The 23,484-nt window shown below is 52.2% G+C and overlaps 2 protein-coding genes and 1 long non-coding RNA gene across 5 annotated transcripts in view; all 3 read left to right on the forward strand.

Moving 5' to 3' along the window:
* Positions 1–2,742: 2,742 nt before the first annotated feature.
* On the forward strand, positions 2,743–4,965 carry LOC128152539 (uncharacterized). 2 transcript variants are annotated; one of them, XR_008238683.1, is made up of 3 exons: positions 2,772–3,000; positions 4,735–4,764; positions 4,947–4,965. It is a non-coding gene; the product is annotated as an uncharacterized LOC128152539 (long non-coding RNA). The 2 variants fall into 2 exon arrangements; XR_008238684.1 differs by lacking the exon at positions 4,947–4,965 and having other exon boundaries at positions 2,743–3,000; positions 4,735–4,769.
* A 1,661-nt stretch (positions 4,966–6,626) lies between these two features.
* TNNI2 (troponin I2, fast skeletal type) lies at positions 6,627–8,779 on the forward strand (the record flags this gene model as incomplete). The annotated part of the gene is made up of 5 exons (XM_052810630.1): positions 6,627–6,956; positions 7,249–7,377; positions 7,786–7,875; positions 8,014–8,190; positions 8,498–8,779. Coding segments are annotated over 5 exons (825 nt in total), but the record flags the coding sequence as incomplete, so codon positions are not given.
* Positions 8,780–9,504: 725 nt separating this feature from the next.
* The window catches only part of LSP1 (lymphocyte specific protein 1), a 50,219-nt gene continuing 36,239 nt past the window's right edge, over positions 9,505–23,484 (forward strand). Inside the window, exon 1 of one of the 2 annotated variants that reach the window (XM_052810896.1) lies at positions 9,505–9,688. In XM_052810896.1, the coding sequence (XP_052666856.1) occupies positions 9,609–9,688 (80 nt within the window). In that variant the 5' untranslated portion in view covers positions 9,505–9,608. Of the gene's footprint in view, positions 9,689–22,230; positions 22,604–23,484 lie in introns of those variants that run through there. The other variant, XM_052810897.1, reaches the window with a different exon arrangement.

Genomic DNA, 23,484 nt, shown 5'->3' on the forward strand with positions numbered 1-23,484 from the left:
TCTCTAAAGCATAGGGCAGAACATCCTGCATGTGCCAGGTCTTCCCTCTGTCTGGCCTTGGAGGTTGGTGAAAGTGCTCTGGGAATGGTGGACCATACCCATGATGCATTCCTCTAGTATGAGTGGAGGGGACCGAGGGAAGGGAACGAGGTCATCTGCTCCACAGGAAAGGTACCCAAGTGTGAATGGTGCATCCGTTCCTGGCACCTGTGCAATACCCTCACTCGTGCTTCATATTCACAGAGCCGAGAACCTCTGTGAAGGGCTGCCTAGAACTTCCTTATGTCTTCCTTGAGTTTTTCTGCAATAAGCTTGTTCATTCATCACTCAAACACTTTCACTACTTCCCTTGGAAACCTCTGTCTTTCTTAATGTTAACCATAGCTCCTAACTTCGGGATGGTTTTGTTTTTCTGTTCTTCCTGGTCCTTACTGTGTTTCTTCCTCCTGACATTTTAGGTCTGGGGCCTCTTTTTTTTTTCTGGGAGAGCTGCCCTACAGCTTAACCTCTGTGCAAGGTTAATTCTAGGGAGAGCCTTATGCAGATTCAGAGGCTCAACCTTCTGCTCACCCTATTACCACACCTCACCATCCACTCCTTTCATATCCTACAAACACATCTGTATCTGTTGTGAGATGGACCCAAAACAAAATTTTGCTCATGGGAGTTCTTTCTTTCAACTGCTTTGTTTAACTATTTCAGGCCAACACTTCCCTATCACAAGGTGATAACCAAAACCTTGAACTCAGGACAAATTTCTTTTGCTGTGCTGCAAGCCTGGACTCCAGGAGGTTCAGAAAGCCTTCATTTTACAGGGCTGAAGGAATCTCCCCGGGTGTGGGGAATTTTTTAATAGAGAACTCCACCAGTTTGGATCCCTCCACCAAGAGCTGAGCTGCTCTCTGGAGGACCAGTGGGCCAGCAGTGGCTGGAATGTGTGTAGCTCCATAGGAGCTAAAGAAAATGGCTGTAGAGACTTTGGAAAGAAAAATAGTTGGTTTAACTCTAGAGTCAAACATGGCTTATGGAGTTGGCATGGAGAGGTGAAGCGGCTAAGATGTCCCTGAATGGGGTGATTTCGGCTGTTGGCTGTTGAGGGTGGCTGCTGTCTGTCTGAAAATGTGCTTGCTTTGGTCTCTGTTTTTTCATTTTCTGAGAAACTGGCTTTAGCTGGGACAAGCAGACATTCCTCCTGCCAAACTGTCTGTTTTTTGCTGAAGTCCAGATGGGAGATGGGTGCTGGGTACAGTGATGCCTCTACCAATGAGTCTTCCTCAGTTGCCACAGTGAGGTATGCTCCTGAGGGCTGCTGGAGGTTAACCTCCGTGTTTTCTAGGTCTGCCTGGAGCTGAAGACCCCTGTCTCCATTAGAGCTTCCCATCTGGGGGAAATGAATGTGCAGGAGGTGGGTGAGGAGAAGGGTTGGATCGGGCTGATCCTCGTTAAAGCTCTTCCCAAGCCCAGCTCTTTCACTAGGTGCTGACCCACAGCCATTGCATGGGAGCCCAGATGAGGGCAAAAGCAGCCAAAACCTCTGCTGAACTGCATCTTTGCTGTGTGTTTTCAGGAGTCTCACGGTGGATTTGCAAAGGGGGTAGCTCAGATCTACAGGCCAGCATACACTGACACCAAGATGTTCACTACCCAAACCATCTACCTCTTGATGTTTCAGAGGGACAAATCCTGAAGGGACCCAGCCTTGCCCACACTAGGGGTTTCTCCCTCTTCTACCTGTTATGGGGGAAAACCCTTGCAAGACACCAGCCCCGTCTCAAGGACTTGCTCTTCCTTCACCGGCATCTGCAGCATTACTTGCATGATGCTGAAAGTGGTGAAACAGGAAGCCTGCATCAGCAGATTTGCCACTATCTGTATGATGTCTGAGAGGTGCCTGGAAAATATTGTCAGGCCTGTGTCTGAATCAGCCTAAAAAACCCCAGCTGAAAGGGGAGGGAGTGTCTGGGCGGGTGGAGGAGGGTAGGAGCTGTTTGGGCTCCTGTCTCCATGGGATCCCCTAAACACACACACTACTTGTGCTGTGACCAGGGCTGGTGAATATTTCCAGCTACATTTCCACCTGCCTCTCCTTTGGAGATATGGGTCTGGGTCATCCCACGGCAGGGATTACCTTTCTTGCTGGTAGTGTGGGGCTGCTCCCCCATGCTCTGCTGCCTCTCCCCAGCCCCCGCGCTGCAATGAACCTTGGGGCTGCCCGCAGCAGCTCCACAGGTTTGTTTTTTAAAAGACCTTAGCTGTGTTGAAATATTTCACATGGGGAGGAGCTGCAAATGTTTCCCATGTGGTAAGTGAGGTTAAAAGAGTGTGCTAGAGATGGGTGGCTTGCTCAGGGATTGCTCTTGCACATACTATCAGTGGTAGATTGTGGAGATTGCTCTTGCACATACTATCAGTGGTAGATTGTGGAGTGCAGCCTTTTTCCCCTCTTCATTCCTGAAGGTCAGAGCTGTTCCCAAGCCGTTGGAGGCTAATGGAGCCATGCCCTTGTCCATGGATAAGCCACACTGTCTCCAAAGGGAAATTTTATTAGTGGCCTTGCAGGTGGATGACTGTGTGCAGGGAGCCCAGGCTCCCCACAACCTTGAAACCATATCTAGTGTGGCTGGTTGGTGGGAGGAAGAGGGAGAGGAAGGCTCCCTCCTTGGTACTCCCAAGGAAAAGCACCTCCCTGGCTCCTCCGGGGTTGCTCCGCTTGCCCACCCCACGGGTAGAAGGTGTCCTCCCCCTCCCCACCCCTCCATCCCCGGTGGCTGCCCTCTCCTCTGGGGCTGCCTGCCTAGCCTGCCCCAGCCAAGGGAGGTGCACAAGGGACTCTTGCACATCATTGGTCTGAGAAGGTCTCCATGCCCTTAAAGAGAAGGTGGATTTTCTGCTGAGCCACCCGAGAAGCCCTTTTATACCTCCTTATTCAGTCAGCTGTCTGCAGCTCTCCAGTCCGTCCTGTCTGGCCAGTGGGACTCTGATTTTCTCCTCCAGATTTGGGTGAGCCATTTTGCATGTCTCTTAATGACCCAGCTTGCTCTTATGGGGTGATGGGGGAGCAGATTCACTCACCTGAGTTTTGGGGAGATAAATACCAGGTGGGAGTGACCTGCTGGGAGAAATGGGGGATGCTATAAAACCTTCTCTACCCATTGTCTGTTGGAGAGGGTCTGTGCATTGGAAAGTCTCCCTCTGACTTTTCCAGTGACCTTCTTTCTCTTTGGTTTCATGCCTTCCCCTCCCTTAGTTGGTTCTGCTCTGCAGCTTGAGTGGCAAGGGAGCTGCAGGCTGCCTAACGCTGACCTTCCTAGGGCCACAGGACACGGGGATTGTTGCCTGTGGTAACTTGGCAATGCTACCTACTTACACCCCTTTCTCCAGCTTCCAACCCGGTCTTTGCAGTGCCTTCCTCCCCCAAAACACCCTCAGACAGGGACTGACATCAAATTTACCATGTCCCCCCCTAGAACAGGTGATTTAAAGCCCATGTTACAGGCAGCAAGCTGCAGCCTGGTGTTGTCCCCTCGCTTTCTCGGCATCGCTGTCGCCAAAGTGGGTGCGTGCACGCGCGGGGCAGGGATATAAGTAAAAATAGCTGGCGTTCCTCAGCCGCCCCGTCCCTCAGCTGTAGCCCAGCCACCTGCGGCGGCTTTTGCTTTGCATCGCCCCGACCTCCCTGAGTCACGGGGGCTGGCATCGGGGAAAGGCTGCTGTCCGAGGAGACAGCTGCAGCTCCTTCTGCAGCTCCCTGACCATTTTTAGAAGCACTTTTCCTCCCTCCTCCCTAAAGTAATGTGATGGGCCTGCACATTTTCCAGGATAAAGTTTCCTTGGCCCTGCAAGCTGTGCCTCCTCCCTCGGGCATGAGCCCCCATTAACACTTCACCTCCTGACAGAGCCTCCCAGGTCTGCAGATAGCTGTGTTTTGGGGGCTTGCCTACTCTGCAAAGGACTAGCTTAGTTTGGGCTCAGCTGACACTCCTGCATCCTTCCATTAGGAGATACAAGCAGGAAATATTGCTCTGCTAGAAAAGTAAAATTCTATTTACAGGGAAATAATTTACAGCAATAATTCCCTAATACTCTGCATTGTACCTGTGAAATTTCCACTTAAAGGAAATGCAAGGAATCATCTGAGGAAACTATGCCTTTACCAAGTTAACGACAACTTTCAACCCCGTTCTACGTCATCTGTGCTGAGGTTGTTGCAACACACTCCGCTGCCCCATACAATGGGTGCATATACTGGCAGCAGCATCCTCTGAAGTCCTTCCTTGTCACCTGGGGTCACTGCCAACCCTCCGCAGGCTTTGGGGTATTTCTTGTTCACGAAGTGGGGCAAGACAGCATGGCAAAGTGAAGCAGTAAACTGAAAATAGCTTCTTCCTCTTCTTTGTTGCATAAAATGGTTTCCTGGGCGTCAAACAAGAGACATACCTGCAGGAATTACTGTCGCAAATTTCTCTTTTTCTGGCCCAGTGCCATTTGGTCTGGTCCAGAAGTCCCCCAGTGCTGAGGTTTGTGTGGCTGTGAGTAGGCATGTGTTTGGCTCTCATCCACAAACTGCAGCCTAGTTCCCTATGTGATGAAAATTTGGAGAAGTTGGGAAATAAGAGCAAACCTGTTCCTCTTTTTTTTTTTTTTTTCTAGAGGAATCTTGCTTTGTTTTTAAACCCAAGAAAGTCACCAGCAGCATGAATAATTGTGAACCTTTTTTCTTGGTTTTCATTGCAGGCTCACAACCATCTAAAGCAAGATGTCTGAGTAAGTTCCCATTTTTCTGTCTCTAATATGTTGTTGGCATTTAAAAACTTTTGTTCAACTCCCAACTTTCTGCGCTTGTTAAGATTCCTCTGCTTGTTTCCAGTTCGGATGCTAACTGCCTTTTTTTCCTCTTTCCCATTTCTCTTCCTTCCCTTCCTTGTCCATCTGCTCTTCCTGAACAGTGATGAGGTAAGTGTGTCTTGCTGGGTTTTTTCCTATAGCGATGCTCGTGGCTTCAATCCTGGCTTCACTGTTCCTCCTTAGGAAAAGCAGCTGCTGGGTGGGGAGGGTGGAAGAATGGTTCATGGCAAGGCTTTCTTGCTGACTCCTCCTGGTAAAGATGGGAAGGAGAAGAAAAATCCCTTTTGAAGGTCTTTTCTGCCTCCTGGTTTGGAGTTAGGCGGTTTTTTCCCTCTTTTCCTGCTTCCCCAGCAGGCCACAAGATGGTGCTGGGAAGGCGGTGGTCCAGAGCCGCCTCTCCTCTACCACCCACCCTCCACCCAGCCCTTGGCCTAGCATCGTCTCCTCCCTCCCCACACCTAGCCCCTCATCTTCTGCCCACCGAGCACTGCCAAATCGCTTCTCATAAGGCGATCCAGGGGAGACCTGGATCCAGGGGAGCGTGAGCAGAGTGGAGGTTGCATCCTTAGCAAGTTTTCCCTGGCTTCTGGCAGAGCTGGAGCCAGGCTGGGCTTGAAGCTTGGGGGTAGCTGGGGAAAGGCAGGGGAAGGTGTGGGAGGGTTGTGCGTGGCTTTGTCACTCTACATCTCCTCTTTGCAAGTTGCTCCATCCTTCATCTCTGCTTGGCATCTTCCCATATGTCCAAAAGACCACAAGCTTGAGCTTGTCCTCACTGAGAGAAAAGAGGGTTTCAGGGACACATAGAAACTCCACAATATGGTGCTGATGTCCAACAGGTGCTTTTATTCCCCATCAAACCCAGTGCCCCTAGAAAAGGCTGGGAGGGCACTCTTTGCTAAGGTACCAGTTTTTAGGTGGAGAATAAGCCCTGGGCTAACAGTGCTCAAGGGCTATATGCTCTGTCATGGCCTGGATTCATATAAGTAGAATCCTGGCGGTTAATGGCACACCGCATCTCTGAGCTGGATGCCTTTTCTCTGTAGAGCCCTCCAGTCCTGTCAGGAGGGCCTTAGCACCATTTGCGTAGGCAAAACCCGTCAGATTTTGTTACATTTTGCTCTGCAGATCCTTATCCACTTCCTCCTCTATGCAGCACAGACTCACACCCAAATGCTGCTTTCTACTCCCCCACCACGGCATATCAGATGTCAGGGTGCATTTCCCCTGCCCCAGACACACTCAGCCTTGCTTGGTCTTCTGGGCAAAATGCTAAGGAAACAGGCGCAATGCAGCGGCACATCAAAGTTGTGGCTTCTTTTATAAATAGGAGACCTGTTGCTGCTGTTCCAGTGCATCATGGGAACAGAAGGGCAGGCTTGGTCTTCCAGGCTCCCCATATTATTTCTTACCTGGCATCCCAGGGAAGAGGGAGCTGGCTTGTGTCTTGCAGCCGCAGCCTCGTGGCCCTCCACCTCTCCTGGCCAGACTAGCCTCCAGGCCTGTAGACCCTGTAGTCGTGTCTGTCCTCCAGCTGTGATGAACCCCCTTCAGTGTCACTTGCACTGGGTCTTTTCAGCTCCAAGAAATTATGCAGCCTTCATGTTTTCACCTGCCTGTCTGTCCTTCTCACCAGGTGTGCCATGGACCACTCAGAAAGACATCCCACAGCTCCCGCGTGCCCAGGGGCATCACTGCTGTTAGCTTGAGTGCAAAGCAAAACACATGTCTGAGTGAAGAGGAAATTAGAGAAAACACTAAAAGTCCCAAGAAGCCAAGTTTGAAGTTATATTTTATATGCTTATCTTCAAGTTTGTCACCCTCATTATCTTTTCCTGAGGCACTTTGTAGGTTTTAGCTACCTGAGGCTGGCAAAGCTGGGTTCAGCAGGAAGCCTCTTCTTTGAGTGCCACTGGTTTGGGGACCAACTGTGTGTCAAGCTGTCCGTCCTGGCTGGAGCCAGATCCCTGCCAGGGCTGCAGGTCCTTAGTGGACTGGCAGGGCTGCATGGGGGAAGGGGACGGGAAGGAACACTTGGTAACCTGCTTTTCTCTCATTCCTCCCACTTGCAGAAAAAAAGGAGGGCAGCCACTGCCCGTCGGCAGCACCTGAAGGTACGTGGCACTGCTGGGGCTGGGCGAGGTGTGTCCCGACCATCCCATCTCCCACCCTGGGCCAGCCAGTTCTCAGCAGTCTCCCTTCTGGAAGAGACCGTGATGCACAATGTTGGGGCCGCTCACCCCACTCCTTACTGGGTCCCCCCCAGTATCCTTTGGTTGGAGATGCTGATATTGATGGGGAGCTCCCCAAGCTGCCTCTCCATCAGAGCTCTCCCTCCCTTCCCAACCCCCCTGCCCTCCTCCCTTGCCTCTACCCGGTGTTGACCATCCTCCTGCTGCCTTCCAGAGTGCTATGCTCCAGCTTGCTGCCACTGAAATAGAAAGAGAAGCAGCTGCTAAAGAAGTGGAAAAGCAAAACTACCTGGCAGAGCATTGCCCTCCTCTGTCACTCCCAGGATCCATGCAGGAACTTCAGGTAAAGACTTCTTTAACCCTTTCACTGTGCCAGAGCAGAAAGGATTTGGCTCCATCAGTCAGCCTGCTGGATCTCAAATGGCTTTCCCATCTTGACCCCCTTCTCGCCTGTGGGTGCCCTGGAGCTGGCTGGATGTGGAACTGGCTTGAGAAGCAGCTGGAGTCTCTCTGCAAAAAACAGGGGCCTGGCTGGCAGGAAAGCTGCGTTTCTAACGATGTGTTGAGGCAGCACTTGCATGAAGCCAGTAGCATGGAGACTAGGAGCTGGCCTGCAAGCCACTCTTTGCCATCTGGTCTTGACCCCATCTAGTCTTCTGGACTGAGGTCTTTCAGAGCCAGAGTGGTCAGGAGAGAGGAACCACATGTGTGGGTCCTAGCAGTCAACATCCCTCTCTGCTTTTCCTCCCAGGAGCTGTGCAAAAAGCTTCATGCCAAGATAGAGTCAGTGGATGAGGAGAGGTATGACACAGAAGTGAAGCTACAGAAGACTAACAAGGAGGTGAGTTTTCCCCAGAGCCATCCTTCAGGGGAGTCTCCAACCCATCCTTCATGCCTCCCCACACCACTTGGGTCCATCTCACAAAATCCACACCTTGCTCTCTCTCTCTCTGCTCCCCCTCATTTAATCCCCCTGCAGCTGGAAGACTTGAGCCAGAAGCTCTTTGACCTGCGGGGCAAGTTCAAGAGGCCGCCCCTGCGCAGGGTGCGCATGTCCGCTGATGCAATGCTGCGGGCCCTGCTGGGCTCCAAGCACAAGGTCTGCATGGACCTCCGAGCCAACCTGAAGCAAGTCAAGAAGGAGGACACCGAGAAGGTACTCCCTCCCTCTCCCCTGTGCCCATGCAGGAGTTGGCACCTGTTTTTTGGGACTCATGCCTCCCTGTGTGATAGACAGGGTTGAGCGTTAGCCTTTCTCTGTAATGTTCTTCCTGCTCAATATTTTCTCCTCTGGAACCCATGATGTTGAAAAAGGAGGGTGCAGCCCAAAAAGGTGTACAGCATGGGTGGAATTGGGTTCCTCTAGCTGACATGAGGTTTTCCATGGGTGGACATGGCCCTGCCTGGGTGGGTTCTCACCCCGGGGGGCACCGCTCTCACCCATGTGCCCATCCCTCCCCCAGGAGAAGGACCTCCGTGATGTTGGTGACTGGAGGAAGAACATTGAGGAGAAGTCTGGCATGGAGGGCAGAAAGAAGATGTTTGAGGCTGGCGAGTCTTAAGCACCTGCCTCTCCACACCCATCCTCCGCTCTCTCCTGTCCTCACCTTCACCCTGGGCTCAAGGGCACTGACTGGGTGCCGTTTTTCTCTGGTTTTGCGAAGAGCTGCATCCTGGCAGCAGCAGTGTAAATAAAGCTTTGGCAGGAGAGGCGGGTGTTGCCTGCCTGGGGGGCCAGACCCCGACCCATGCCATGGTGCCAGCAGGGTCTGCCCCTGCCGTGGGGATCCTGGTGGGGACGGGAGGCTTTGGCGGGGGCCGTGCTGTGGGGATGGGGATGGGGGACCTCTCTGATGTTGGTCCCCTCCAAAGCTGGAGATGCTCATTGCCCTTGTTGCGGGGAGAAAAGGCTGAGGCCCTGCCACCGTGCTCTGCTGGCATCCTCCTGCCAGGCTGTACCACCAGCTCCTGGACATGTCCTTCACTAGTGGCGAAGAGACAAAAAGATAAGAGGCTAAGCCCCAGGAGGTGTTGCAGAACCTCCACCCACGGTAGCAACAGCAGGAAGCCGTGGGGTAGGAGCCGAGGTGGGAAGGGAGGTGAGGGGTGACGGCCGCAGGGTAGAAGCAGACTCTTCAGCTCCAGCGGGCTTTGAGAGATGCAAAGGTGGGACAAGCTCGGCAGCCTCTGTGGCAGCATCCTGGTACTGGTGCACTGTAGGGTGCTGCGGTTTAGAGATGCTGGCTGTCCCCAAAGCTGAGGGAGCAGCGGGTCACTCCTTTCCTTGCCATGGGGGGATGTCCATGCCCCCGGCTTTCCCTTTGGGTTAGCCCAGCACTTCCTGATTTCAAGCTGCTGGCAGAGGCAAAGCATTAAAATAGTCCCAACAGTTTTAAAAAAACCAAAAAAACCCCCCAAATTTGCCTTCTGTCTGCCCTCTCCCATCCCCCCAAACCCTCAGCCCATGAAGTTTCCGGCACAGCTCACTTCTGCTGAGCACAGGAAAAGCAAAACGGTGGCAGCACCCTCGTGCCAGAGCTGTCCGCCGGGCTGCCGTGCCACCCGGGGGAGAAGATGTCGGACTCGGAGGGGTGCCAGAAGGGTGCGGAAGGTGTGAACCAAGTGGGAGATGAATCCCCCGGGGAGAGTGAGAGGTGAGGCCTGGGGACCCGGTACCCCAACACCACAGCCGCCTTCCAGTCCCGGGAAACTGGGAGGCTGGGAAACGGGGGGGGGGGGTGATGGTGGGAAAGGAGGATGCACAGCCAAAACGATGATGACTCGTGAGGCTGAAATGGGTCAGATGCTCTGGCCGGCTTTTGACAAGCTCCTCCAGCTAGGGAGAGACTTAGGCTTCCTAAAGGTCTCATCTCCTTTGAACTTCAAAGCCCTTGGGAGGGGGTTGATCAAGTGGGGAACGGCAGCTCCAGCAGTGGGCAAGCTCAACGAGGGGTCTGGCGACCTGGACCTGCTCCACAGCTGAAATCAGCCCCATCTTTCAGATCAGTGGGTGGAGATCAGCTGCTTGCTTTCCTTGCAGGAAACGCTGGGCACATCTGATTTCTTGCTGTCCCCTATGTCTCTAACCAAATTAACCTAGCAATGTTTCAGGCTAGTTGCTGTAAGGTTATACATCTCCCTGTGCCTCCGCTCTGCTTTGTTGCTTTATCAGCAGAGATTGTAAAGTTTGGAGTCTGTTCGCTCCAATGCAGTAAGCTTTCCATGGGGGTTAAAAGAAGACAGATCAGTAGCGGAGACCACATCTGCCTGTGATGGAGGCAGACAGAGATAAGCTCAGCTGAGGTATATCACCCAGAAGTACTCAGATTTGGACTGGATTCAGGCTGAGCATCCAGGGAGTTGGGGGGTTGCCTGATTTTTTGCCTCCAGCTTCAAAGCTTACATTAGCATTTCTCCCCAAGGCTTCTGAAAGCCAGCGCAGTTAATGTTGATGGAAGAAAAACCCCCTTGAGTGACAATGAGAGGAGAAAGGTGTGTCATCTCTTGTCGCTAATGGTTGCAGTAAGTGTTTTGGCTGACACCTGACAGCAATTGGCCTTGGCTGAGGACTTGACTGGAAGCTTCAAAAGGTGTTGGAAGGCTCCATGCATGATTCTCTGCTGAAACAAGGGGGAAGCCTTGGCTGCTGGGGGAGCACAGGGGTTTCTCAGCATGATCTATGCAATTCCCAGCATTGCTCCAGCCTGGCTGTGCCTCCGCCACAGGCTCAGTTCACCTTGCAGGAGCAAGGAGCAGATGCTGGGGGTGGCCCAAGGCAATCGTGCAGCAGCAGGCGCAGGTATGCCAGCACAGCCAGGGCCAGCAGCAGGGGCTGCTGGTGGGGCAGGGTCAGCTTGTTCCCTTCTCTGTTTCCTGCTAGAGTTTCAGCTAAATAAGAGGCTGTCTGGAGGGGTCTGTTCTGTAGCACTCCAAATCTTGCAGCCTTTCGAAACATGTTTAAAAAGTGTGTATGTGAATACTGATGGCAGGGTGGCACATCCCTTCCTCCCTAGCTGCATTTTAGAATTTTAATGAAATATGAAACTTGATGGCAAAAGTAGCGAGCAAAAATAACTTCCTTTTTGTTTTTAAAATATGGAGAATTACTTTTCCTCTCAATTTGTGTAATAGTTTCATGTGCAACTCTAAACTTCTCCTGCTTTTACTCGCACTATTTAAATGCTTGCTAGGCTCTGGTGATTTCCACTCCCAAAATGGAGGAAGGAAGCATTTACTTGTTGTTTGGGGCTACCTTTTCTCACCCTGTGGCTAGCTCAGCTCTCTTATCTCCTCTCCTTGAGGACAAAGCTCTTTTCAAGCTGACCTGTGTATGGATGGAGTCAGGACAGTGCTCCTAAGACAGCTTAAAGCATGCTGGAGGTGTGAGCAGTGAGTCTTGTGATGGAGCTGCCAGGAGAGTAAATCCCAATGCTTCCTGGTATAAATGCACAGTGAGGAGATACGGGGAGAAAAAAGGTGCTGGGTTTGCTTAAACAGTGACTCTTATCTATTTAGCTGTGCCCAGTGTATATAGAAGAGGCGCTCACATTAGAAAATAGCTTATTCTGTTTCCCCATACAAATGGGGATATGCTGGCAAAGTCTTGCTGACACCAGTGTAACACCACCTAAACCAAACTGGTGTTATGCTCTCTTCCATGAACTGGAATTGCTACATAGGAAACTACTGCTGTGTAAGCCTGATGTGAAAAGAAGTGAGAAGCTGTGGGTTGCTCTGGAGAGGTGGCTGCTTGGGTTGTCCTGCCCTGATGGGACACCATAATGGAGGATGAAGGAGCCAACCCTCCTGCCTTGACAGCAAGAGGTTGGGAGCCTGAGGTGTGGGAGAAGCCTGCATTGCACCAGGGCTAGATAACCTGATATGTATTGGGTCTGTTACTCAGAGCAGTCTCCATAAAGCTCTGGAGGCATCAGGTAGCCCTTGACCTTAGTTGCTACACCCACGGCTGTGCCCATCCCTACAGCTTGGGCTGTACTCTGCAGGATACTCTCACCTGAGTGGCAGCACAGCTCATGAGGCAGGCTTCTCTTGTCTATGGGGTCTGAGATGAGAGACTGGCTTCTCCCAAATTCCCCTGTCTTCTTCCTTCTGGGGTTTCCCACCCCATGAGCTGCAGGGAGCCCTTGGCAGCCCATGTATGGTCACTGCCTGGGAAGAGGCTCTGCTGTGCTAGCAAGCCCCAGGCTTTTCTTTGCCTTGTCTATTCCCAGCTGTCTTGAATTCTCCAGATCCTTAGAGGAGTCTCAAGGGTCCTTACTAGGATGACTGCTGTTGCTAAGTATACCCGTGGCTGGAGGGAGGTTGCCTGGGAAAACTGATATGTGGAGAGTCTTTGGACCCCTCGGTGCACCAGATTCCTCGGGGGAGGGATGGAGGGATGTCTGATCCCTGCTCAGGAGTAAGTGGTCACAGTTTGACCCAGCTGGGCTCATTAAACTGGAAAAATAGTAGGGAAATTAACAGGGGACGGCCAGATGGATAATTTAATGAAGCTGGGCAATACTTTAGTGTTTCCAAATTGGATATAGGTGCTCTGGCAGTGGCATCAGGCATAAAGAACTGTCTCTAATTATAGGGAGGTATCAGGTGCCTTCACTGCCCCTTTCTCCTTGGGTTTAAAAAAAAAAAGCCTGACTTGCCTTGCCTTGACTCTGAGCTTATTTTGCAATGTAAAGCTATGGGTTTGGAGGTGTGTGTGTTAAAGTAGGGGATCGCCCAGCAGCTTTTATTTGAATTTAACTTTTTTTAAACCGCAGAAGACTGGAGGGCTGGCTGTTTTAAAACTCTTGGGGTGAAGTCTGGCTCTGAAGCTTGGGGGGGATCCTTTGCTCCTGGATTTTGGAGAGACCTGGCTGTGGGGAAGGGTGGGCTGGCTGTCCCAGGAAGCATCCTGGGGGCTGATAGGAGGAGGTTTTGCCAGACCAGCATTGCTGGGGTGGGGGGTGGTGCTGGGGCTCCTGCTCCTCTGGAGGAAGGGGGGCAGAGGCACAACCCAGCCTGCACCCCTGTGGTACCCAACCCCTCTGGCTGTGGGAGCCCAGGCATCCTTTGACCCAATGACGGGGTGAGCTCTGATTGGCCTGATTTGTCCGACAGCACCAATAAATCTGCAGCAATGAGGAAAGCAGAGATGTCCAGGCAGAGTTTTGGGGCATGGCAGGGTTTTACCACTTCCATGGAGCAGCCAGGCATCCCCCAAGGTGGAAACGTCCCCAAGGGAGAGCTGCCGTCAGGGGATATGATGGCACTTTGGGATGGGGGGGGTCCTGGCCTTGGGACAGCTCAGGGTCTGTTTGCAGCTGTGCTGCCCACATGGGCTAAGCTGCGTAGGCTGTCCCAGGTTTGTTGCAGCTGAAACAGGAGGACTTCTGCTCCATGGGCACGGCTGAGTTTAGCCTAGAGATGTGCGGAGGGCTGCTTTGGGAAGGTGGGAGGAAAGAGGGATTTTCTTCTACCCCCCCTAGTCTGGGCATCTTCCCCAGACACATGGGTTTTTTTATGGTGTGCTGCTTCAGAGGGCTTCAGGCCTTTCCCAGAATCTGAAAGCCCTTTTCCTAGCAGTAACTGGAGGGATAGAAGGTATCATGGCTGGCTCCGCAGCAGCGATGTGGTTAACCTCGGCATGCCCTGGGGATCCTGGGCCCCTCTGCTCTGACCCGCACTGACCCCGCTAACCTGGCCCTGGCCAATGCTCTGCCTGCATCCCCTCTTCACATCCATCACCCCTGTGACCCACGTGCCTGGCTTTGGGGTCTGTGCGGTGGCTGGGCAGGCTCCTTGCTGCCTTGGTGCTCTCCCCAGAGCTGGGCTTGCTCCCAGCTAGGCACTCATCCAGCCTGGCTGCTGCCTCCATTGGGACACTGACTTGCCTCTGGGCAGACCGCCTGGCCAGGAAGTGCTCTGAGGCCTTCTTGGTGCCATGGTTTCATTAGGAACAGCTTTTTCTTTGGGGGGGTGAGAGTCCTGGCTTGAAGAAAGTTGTTGCCCAGGCTCCAGGGGGATTGGTGGCTGCCAGGCTCCTGGGACTCTAATCTGGCTCCGACTGACAGTGCCAACCTGCTGTGATCTTCAGGGGCTCAGAGAAAAAGCCACAAGGATTTGGTGCTCTCACTTCATCCTCCACATGCAGCCCTCCCAGTACAGTCCAGCTATGCGAACCTGCCTGGGAATGACAGTGCCTGCTCACCCAGCGCAGGCGAGGAAGGGCTCTGCTCTGCCCAAGGCAACACCCAGCTTGCACAGCAGCTCTGACCTCCCATATCTGCAGTTCCTGTTCCCTTAATATGAGTCCAACAAGCTCCTCATCAGGCTGAGTCTTTGGGCTCACTGAGGAGGTGCTTTGGCATCTTTTGAAGCCAAATGCATGGGAAATTGGCTCTCATGGGGTGGTCCTGTTCTCCTCAAGCCCTTCACAAGGAGAAACCTTGAGGTTTTACATTAATGAAAGGAAGACACAGGGGTGTACTTGTGTGATAGGGACTCAGGGGTCTCTTTACCCACGTTGTGTTCTGGATCATGGTCATCTGGTGTATGGGTCAAAAATCTGTCCTAGGAGCTGCTGCGCATGCTGGGAAGTCAGCTGTCCTGCATGGCATGACTGCAGTATGATCGGTACTAGAGCAGAACCTACAGTGCCCAACCAAGGTCAGGGTGTCACCATGGTGGTTGCTCTGTGGCTATCCCAATGGCCTACTGCCTCAGGGCAAAGAGGACAGGTTATCTCTACTGCAAGGCCAGACTGCTGAGGTTGAGATGTTTAGGAAGGGGAAGAGATGCCCTAACTGTAGGACTTGCCCACTGTGGGCTGGGTACCCAGAAGAACTGGTTTCTTATTGGACCCATGTGACATCTGTCAGGCCTTGGCAGGTGTCTTAGATAACCCAAGACATCCTCAGTGGCACTTGACACCTATGTTTAGGCACCTGAATTGCTCCCTGATTTCCCAATGTCACCTAGGAAGCACAGGCCACTGCTGAGGTTTGAGCTGAGCTCTCCCAAGGCTTGGCCAGTTATCTTGCAGTCCTCAGGCTTTCCGGGTGCTCCACAGAGGCTCAGTCACGAATGGGTTAACCAGCCCCGCTTGGAGCCTGTGTGTGTTTTCCTTGCCAGTGTATCCGTCCTAACACACACCAGATGTGTGAGGCAGCCGCTGGAGTGTCTTAATCCCAGGTTTTGGCACTTGGAGTTGTCTTTCTCACGGGCAGGTCTGCAGTGGCTTTCTGGGGGCTCCACCGCTGCTCGTGCAATGCCTGAGCAGGGAGGCTGGCAGCCCCCATCCTCTGCAGGAGAATTTGCAGCAAGGCAGGATGAAATATCTTCTGTTATTTGCTGCTTTAAACAAGTCACTCCTGGGATGGGCTGCTGGGGCTGGCAAGCAGAGCCAATGCCAAGAGCTCCATCTTGAGCCATATGGGGTGAGTGTTAAACCCAGGAACTACTTGGGTTCACCCTATCTCAAAGGAGCAGTGGTGGTTCGTACCAGCCTGGTGTGTCTGATAACTGTCCAGGGAATACATGGGTAAAGAGGAAAATACATGAGCAAACCCAGGTGGATTTATTAATGAATGGAAAGGCAGTCAGTGGGCTTCTATTATTATCTTGACTGATGACCTGCACCCAGTGGTCTAAAAACTTGGAGCCACCTGGGAGCAATGGGTCTGAGATGTGCAAGACTTGGTTTATTTGGAGCTCAGTTTATTTGGATTTCTCTTGTTATTGCACAGACATGTAGGCCCAAATGCTTTTGCTAGTGTACCTCAGCACCATCCCACTGTCTGCCATAAAGCTGTGCCAGTTTCCATCAGTTGGAAGTCTTTGGTTCTTTCGCCTACATGCTCATTTTGAAAATAGATCCTTTGCGAGGGATTAATTCTGCGTTACCGAGAAGGTGCTCTCCCAGCTCTAGGTATCTGTTGCTTGCTGCAGCTAAATAGACAGTATGTGCAATGCCTTTTATCAAGCCCTTGCCAGACAGTTTGGAAAATATGATCTCTTCTTCTGTGCTCGTGCATGCATGTGCTTTTCTGCTGCAAAAGCGGTTTCCTTCCAGTGAAAGCTTGCTCCGGAGCCATTAGCATTGACAAACCCTGAACTATTGACAGACCCCAAACAATCATGACTGCCAGCTGCTTGGGAGGGGCAAAGTTCTCCCCCAGTAAAATTGTTGGCAGTAATTATTTCCTCTTAAAATAAGTGCCTCCTTGCAGTTGTGTCTTAACTTCACGTAACAAGAGCTGACAGCAGTGTGTCTGAGCTGTCTTGAAGGACAGACGAATGTGATATACAGGCTGTGCACCCTGCTCTGGTGGGGCTTCTCCTTCCTTGGGGTGGCATTTGTCTCTTCTGCTACTTCTCCACTCCAGTTGCCATCTTCCTGCATACAGCCTTAGCTACCCCTTGTGCAGAAAGGCTCATCTTATCTTTTCGTTGGGCCTCACTTCGGAGCATTAATGACTATCCTCCGCCTTGATGGAGGCACGTGTTGGTCTTCAGGCTTTTTGGATACATGATGATACTTTTGCCTGCCCTTTCATGACAGCTCCCATCTTTTGCCCAGCTTGGTAAGAGAGGCATGGGTGGATACTGGCAAGCTGAGACTAGATGCCTTTCCCCAGGACAAGGTGCAGCTTGAAGTGAGCGTATGGCTTGGAAGCAGTAACTGTCAGATGATGCTTGGGGGTTCCTTCTTATCCATTAGTCTACCCTGACCCCAGCTGGAGTAACGAGCCCGGCAGTGTGAGGCAGGGATTAATGGTTGCTAAAACTGCTTGTGTTGCACAATCGGTGCTACATCAGAGCCTTGAGCCAGCTGCAGATGAGCTAATAAGTTTATATCGGGCAGAAGCTGTATTTCACTTCTTGAAAGCTGTGCTGTGCTGGTCAGCTGAGCAGCATGGCTTGGGCACAGGGCTGTACTCCCGCAGTGGTACTATCCTACAAGCCTAGCAACAAAATGTGTTGCTTGGCTTTGGGTGATGCTTGAACACATCAGACAGGTGCCACTTGGTGAAAGAAGGTGGTGCCTCTATTACAGGTTGCGCCCCTCTTACACTAAACATAGGAGATATCTGAAGGCATCTTCAGCTGCCCAGTGTCCATCTAATCCATGTAGCCAAAGCAAACGCCACTCCATCTATTTTAAATGGACATCCAAAGTTCAAATTCATTCAGCGGCTTTCCAAACTTTGGTGAGCAGATTAGAGACAAGGCAATGTGATGCTGTAAGAAGGCCTTTTTTAGACATTTCCTACAGTGTCTGCTGGTGGGGGGGACAACTCTTGGCAGTAGTCACCTATGGCTTATTCATCCCGGCTGGAGTCCTTTGTCCTGCTTCTTGGCCCTGCGGTGGTGAGGCATCCCAAGGAGGTGGAGCTGGTCTCCTCCAGGCCAGTAGTTCTCCTCTTGTCCTGTAATGACCCTACCCTCCTGCGTGGACTGGGAGTGTCTTATCTGCAGCCATTGTTTTGTCTTCCTGTCTCTTTCCCAATGGCTTTGTTGATTTAACCTAATATATAGATATGGTGCACGCTGCCGTAACCATGCTGGCTCGATGTGCTGGACCAGCTGTGCTCCTCCAGGGCTTGGCTGAGTCACTTGGCCTTGGCCCTGGTCTGTAAAACCTGGATGGTAGCTCACTGCAGTGGTTATCTCTCCCTGTTTGCACAGCACCTAGTGCATCAGAGGCTCTGATCTCCTTTAACCACGCTGGGCTGCCTGGTTAATGCTTATACCATCTCTCTTTGCTTCCCTCCTCCCCCTTTTTTAAATCCAGCTTTCAGATGTTCCTTTTAGCTCCTTCTCCCTTGGTCCCCTCATCCTTTGTCCTTGTTTGTATCACCCCTGGAGCAAAACCATCTTCTCTTACAGGGCTTGTAAACTTGTGTCTTCTCCTCTCACTGGCAGATGAAGCAAACTCTTGGGATTTTAGGTTTATAGAGGTACCCATGAAATGCCCCGCAGGGAGAGTGCCTCCTCCATTCTGTGTGAGGGTGAGGTAGAGGAAGAGGGATGTTCCTTCTAGACCTGGCTTCCTCTCCCTCTCATTTCTGCCTCTTTGGGTGTCATAGGAAAAAAGTCATTATTGATCCCAAGCCAAGTACTTCAGACTTAGTATGACACGTTGTTTGTTGACTCTTTGGACCCAGCCCACAATTATACCTGTTCTTCATGGTGCTCCTCTGAACCTGTGGGCCAGGCAAAAGCTCTGAGTCAAGACAGCTCCCGCCTATGGCACCCCCTCCCTGAACACCCATGGGGTCATGCGTTCGCTTGAGAATGTCCCCTTCTGACTCATGGCCAGGGCAGAGGAAGGCTTGCTGGGGAGCATCATTGGGACTGGACTCCTTCCCCTGCACCCTGAGATTATTGCACAGATGAGATGCCCTGCCCTCCTGACAGCACACTTCTGGAGTTTGTAACGAGCTGTTCTGGTGTGAAGGAGACAACGTGCTGCTTTTGGCTGCTGGACACCCTGTTTCCTTGGGATTATCTCTGGCTGCCTGTTTTGGCCTCTGTATTTGGCTGCCCAAAAGTGAGTGCTGGCAGAGCACGCTCAACTGAGCAAACTGGGAATTAGGGCTGAAGGTGAGATGAGCAAACCCTATCCATCAGGCTAATGTCTAAACCACACCATCTACACAGCTGACGTACCAACTGGTGTGCCCCTTTCACTGAACTGGGCCTCCCAGGGGGCTAGGCAAGTGCTGATGTCTGCCAGGCTAGTTTCAAAGTGGGGGTTGCACGTGCATGGTGAAGAGAGGTTGGGGAGGTGTCGGGATAGGGAGAGAGGTTTGGGTTGGCAGAGGGAAGGATGCATCACTTAAAAGGCAAAACAAGAGAGACCTCATCTACTCCATCGTCCTGGGGGGCTGCTGGTGGAAGTGCAGGGTGTCCAGCTGAGACAGGGCTGCTTAGTTCTTGCTGAAGAGGTGAGGCTGTTTCTGTGAGAACATCTTCTCTGGGTGGGATCCCACCACTGACATGCAAGCATAGACCTCTGGAAACCATGCTGGCAGCTGATGGCGCCTGCAGAGGAGTGGCCCTCAAAGCAACTGTACGTTGGGGCTTATGCTGACAGTGCTCTGCATCCCAGCAATATCAGAGAAAATTGGGCTGCATTTCTTTGCTAGCAGGACAAGAGTCTTTTTCTTTTTGTTTCTTTTTTTCCTAGACCATGTGTTAGCCTCCAACTGATTTTGCAACTAGTCCTACATAGCAGAGTGATTGTGTAATTAACAGGAACTGGTGCGGCCCTATCTCTCTGGGACTCCCGCCCTCCTTCCCGCAGCGATGGAGACAGACTGGCTCCCTCCCGGCATCTCACCTTCTCTGCTTCCCCTGCTGCTGGGAAGAGCTCTGGGAAGCTCTCTGGTGCCCTGCAGCATGTTTCTGGGTGCTTCAGGCATCCCTGCTCCTGTAGCGGGGTACAGTTTCGCTGCAGAGATTTATGGTGGTTCTCCTAGCTTAAACTGTGCCAAAACGTAACAGATGAATTAATTCTTTGTTTTTCTTCCCGTGTCTGCTGTACTCCTACCCGCTTCCTGGTGGGACCAGGAGGTTTGTTTCTGTGAAAGGATACGAGCAGCTGTGGGACTGATGCTGACCTTACTGTTCTTGGATACATGGTGTGACTCAGACTGATGCACCTGGGCTTGGCAGCAAGCGAGGGAGAAGAGGGGACAGAAGGAGCCTCTGTTCTGCAGGGTGATGGTGTGGGATTTCTCCTGCACCGCTCTTTCTCTGTGGTCCCTTAGGCCCATCCTTTGTGCTTTTGAACAGTGGGTTTAAATGCTCCCTGCCCCACAGATACAGGGGATAGTGACTCTGTCCATGTGTCAGTGCACAGTTGCCTCCCTTCTTGCAAGCTCTGAGTTTAGAAAGAGGGTCCTGCTCTGCTCTTCTCTCCCTGTGGTCCTGCAGGACCCTGCTGATGCTGGAGGAAGGATGAGTTTTCTTGCCATATCTGATGTCTTTCTCAAAGATGAAAGCCAGGGAGAAGGGCAGGAAACCTTCCCCAGAGGTCGAGTAGCACAGCCACCTTGTGAAGGCAGGAGGATTTTCCAGGTGGAGTTTGGTACCATGAATTTCTCTCCCCAAGAGCAATGCAGAGCTCAGCCTGCTCCCTGTTGCAATGTAGGGACCCCTTTTCTCACTGCTTCGCTTCTGGTGTTTCCAAATGATCTTAGCACCTTAGACCAGTAAGAGCTAATGTCATGACCTCTCTCTGGTCCTGGATTTCATCATCCAAGCATGGTTTTTGTCAGCCCTGTTCATTGAAGGCCCCTGTCTTTGAGAGGCAGTCAGTCCTGGGCTTGGGGTGGAAGTCTGCCAAGTGCTTGCAAGATGAGGAGCTCACGCTGGCATCCTCCAGGAGACAAACCTGGGTGTGGAGGCAAGGCTCTCTTGCTGGGAGAATCAACAGCTTTCCCCTCTACCCATTTACATGGAGGATTTCGCCTCTGGTAAGAAGTGGTGTGCCATTGCCTCTTCCCTTCCCCACACCCAGTAAGCTCCTGCCTTCTCCTGGTGACAGCAGCTGCATTCCTCCTCGCCCCTCCTCAGCTCCCTGCAAATTGCCTGGCATCTCTGCCTGAAACAAGAGTGCTGCTGTGATTTCATCCAGTCCCCAGTTGTTGCTGGCCCATGCCTGCTAGCTACGTCTCTGTCTGCCAGGGCTCCTCCGTCTTGCACCCTTGGCTGGCTCAGACCATAGGAGTCACTGGCAGGTTTGGGCCGATTCTCTCCAAAAAGAAAACCCTGTAGGTGCATACTTCATTTCAACTCTGTGGGCAATTGCGGTGAAGTCAATAGGAGTGTTCACGTGCTTAAACCTAATTACTCCTGTAAGCACTTGCAGGGCTGGGACAGGCTCTTTTTCAGCAACAGAGACCTTTTGTGGTGGATCTCTTGCATCTTCTTACCCAATTTAGAAAGAAAAAAATGCAGTGTGACAGCATCTGAGCAGCCCACAGAGCGAAGCCAGCAGCAATGTCTGTGCTTAGTGGTTTTTGTTGTTCCTGAGCACTTAGGGGCTGCTTAGTAAATACCTGCAGAAAAAAATAAACTGTTTTGAAATGAAGAGACAGTGGGAAGGAGAGCAAGCACTTCCTTCTGATCTGGCTTTAATACACTTCCTTTTTACTGAGATTTCTGGGTATATTTCGTGGATAACTTCCCCATTTCAGTTTACCGGGTGGCAAGAAACCCTTCTGCAGAAGTGATTGAAAGGAAATGTGTAAATGAGAAGGACTGAAAGCAGAAGGAAGGTGAGGGTCTGAGCAGGGTGGTGTCATCATAACTGCTCCCATCTTGGAGACGGCCAGAGGAATATTCTCACTTACCATAGGGGAACATGGGCAGGCCATGCCATGAGCACCATGACGTGCAAGTATAACATGGGGTGGAACTTGCTAGGTACAAGTCCAGGCACCTGTTGGTTTGGTATAGCAGAAAATCTCTTCCCCCCAAAAAGCACATGTGGACTAGGAGATGAAGGTTAGGGGAAAAAAGGCTGTTTTTTTCCAGGACTGCTCCCATAATGAGGTAGCATGAAGAGCAATCCTCTGAATGCACGGCAGATGGGCATTTTGTTTTAGCAGGTGGCAATGTTGTTAGTCCTTCATCAACCACTCATGCCCTTTAATCTCCTGAAATATCAGTGTTTCATGGAGGCAAGCCACATTTTTTTTGCTCTTGCCCATTTTGGTGGCTGGGGAAACTGAGGCACAGGAGAGTTGGTCAATTGAGCAGGTGAGGGGGAGGTTTGAGAGCAGAAGCAGGGTGCGTGCTCCTTGCCTGCCAGTGGCTTCCCCCAAAATCCAGCTGCTATGTCCATCCCAGGAGAACATTTTTCTCCGGTGCAGCGTTTCCCAGCACAAAGCCCCTCTCGCATTAATCTGGGTCTTGGTTTGCCTCCGGGTGTTCGGGGACCGTTTGGAGGTGAGGCCTTCGTGGAAGACTTCTGCTGTGGATGGACCAGGAGTGCTTTACAGCCCACCGAGCGCAAGTTGCTAACCTGGATTTCTGCTCCCAAGTTGCTTTGTGTAATCGGGAAAGCAGCGGTAAAGGTGGAGGAAAAAAAAAAGGGGGGGGGGGGGTTGAATAAGGGAAGGAGGAGGGGGCTGGAGAAGACGAAGGAGGGAGAGAAGCGAGTTAAAGCAGAGAAGGGCGAGGGAGAAGCCCCCCTCGCTGGGGAGCGCCGGGCTTTGTGCTGCGGGACCCGCCGCCGGCTGCGCTCCGGGAGATTCTCCCGTGACACCTCCACGAGGCGGAGGGGGAGGAGGAGGTAGAGGTGGAGGAGACAAGCCGGGGGTGTGGAGCAGGGAAGGGGGGCTAGCAGAAACAAAAGGAAACCAGCTGCAGAACTTCCTGAAGGCGGAGAAGGGGGGGACGCGGGAGCGGGCGGGCAGGCAGACGGGCGGGCAGCTGCCTGCGGTGCTGGGGAAGGGGGCGGCAGGCGGGACCCTGCCCGCGACTCAAGCCGTGGCCACCATGACCAGCGCGATCCTGAGGAGGAATTCCAGTAAGCAGGGCCTGCAGAACCTCATCAGGTGAGAGCCCACCTGCCCGCGGGGGAACCCGGCTCTCCGGCTGGCTGCTGCCCGCGGGTGGGGGGTACCGGGGTGGGAGGGGGGGGAAGAAAGGGAATGAATTCCGGACCGACCATCTTCCTGTCCCTTTAAATCAGCTGAATTTCTTCCTCGAGCCCGGTTCTCCAGCAGACGCGATGCGTTGGAAGGAAGGAAAATAGATACCCCCGCTCCTTCCCCAAAGCAATATGAGAAAAGCAGATTTGAACTTACTGATGGCTTTTCCAGGAGCACACAACTGAAATAACTGAGCACAACTGTACTGTGACACTCACCTGAGCCGGCTAATTTCCCCCCTCCCTCTCTGTGCAAGGGATGTCTCAGTGTGTGTCTTTTTGTGTCCCCTGAGCGCTGAAGGCTTCTGCCTAGAAAAAGGAATTTTTTTTTCGTAGGAAATGTATGTTGTGCATGCTGTGATGTGCATTTTCAATTCAGAGATCTGTAAAGGGCCAGATCCTCCCAGGACTGCAAGCTGACATTGCTCTTTTGATTTAATTAATCGCCATAGTGCTTTGAACCTTTCTCTTGGAATATAATTGCCAGGGCAGGGAGGTGGATGGTTCAGTTAGGTTTATTTCCTTTTGTCAGCCGGGGAGGACGGTTACATTGTCTGCTGGTGCTGGGATTCCCTTCCATGCGGTCACTCTGCTCTTCCCTGGGGGCTGGAAATGCTGCTTTCCTCTGTGGGTCTCTGGGATCCTCCTCTGGCTGATGGTGTGCCATGCTGACGGCTCTGGGCAGAAGAGAGGCACTCCTTGCCTCTTTATATTTGATTGAGCAGCTGGAGGGGTGAGAGATGGAATTAGGGGGTGCTGGACTCGCATCCTGCATCTCAGGCACCT

This window comes from Harpia harpyja, chromosome 16 (assembly GCF_026419915.1).
Source record: "Harpia harpyja isolate bHarHar1 chromosome 16, bHarHar1 primary haplotype, whole genome shotgun sequence".
Lineage (NCBI taxonomy): Eukaryota > Metazoa > Chordata > Aves > Accipitriformes > Accipitridae > Harpia > Harpia harpyja.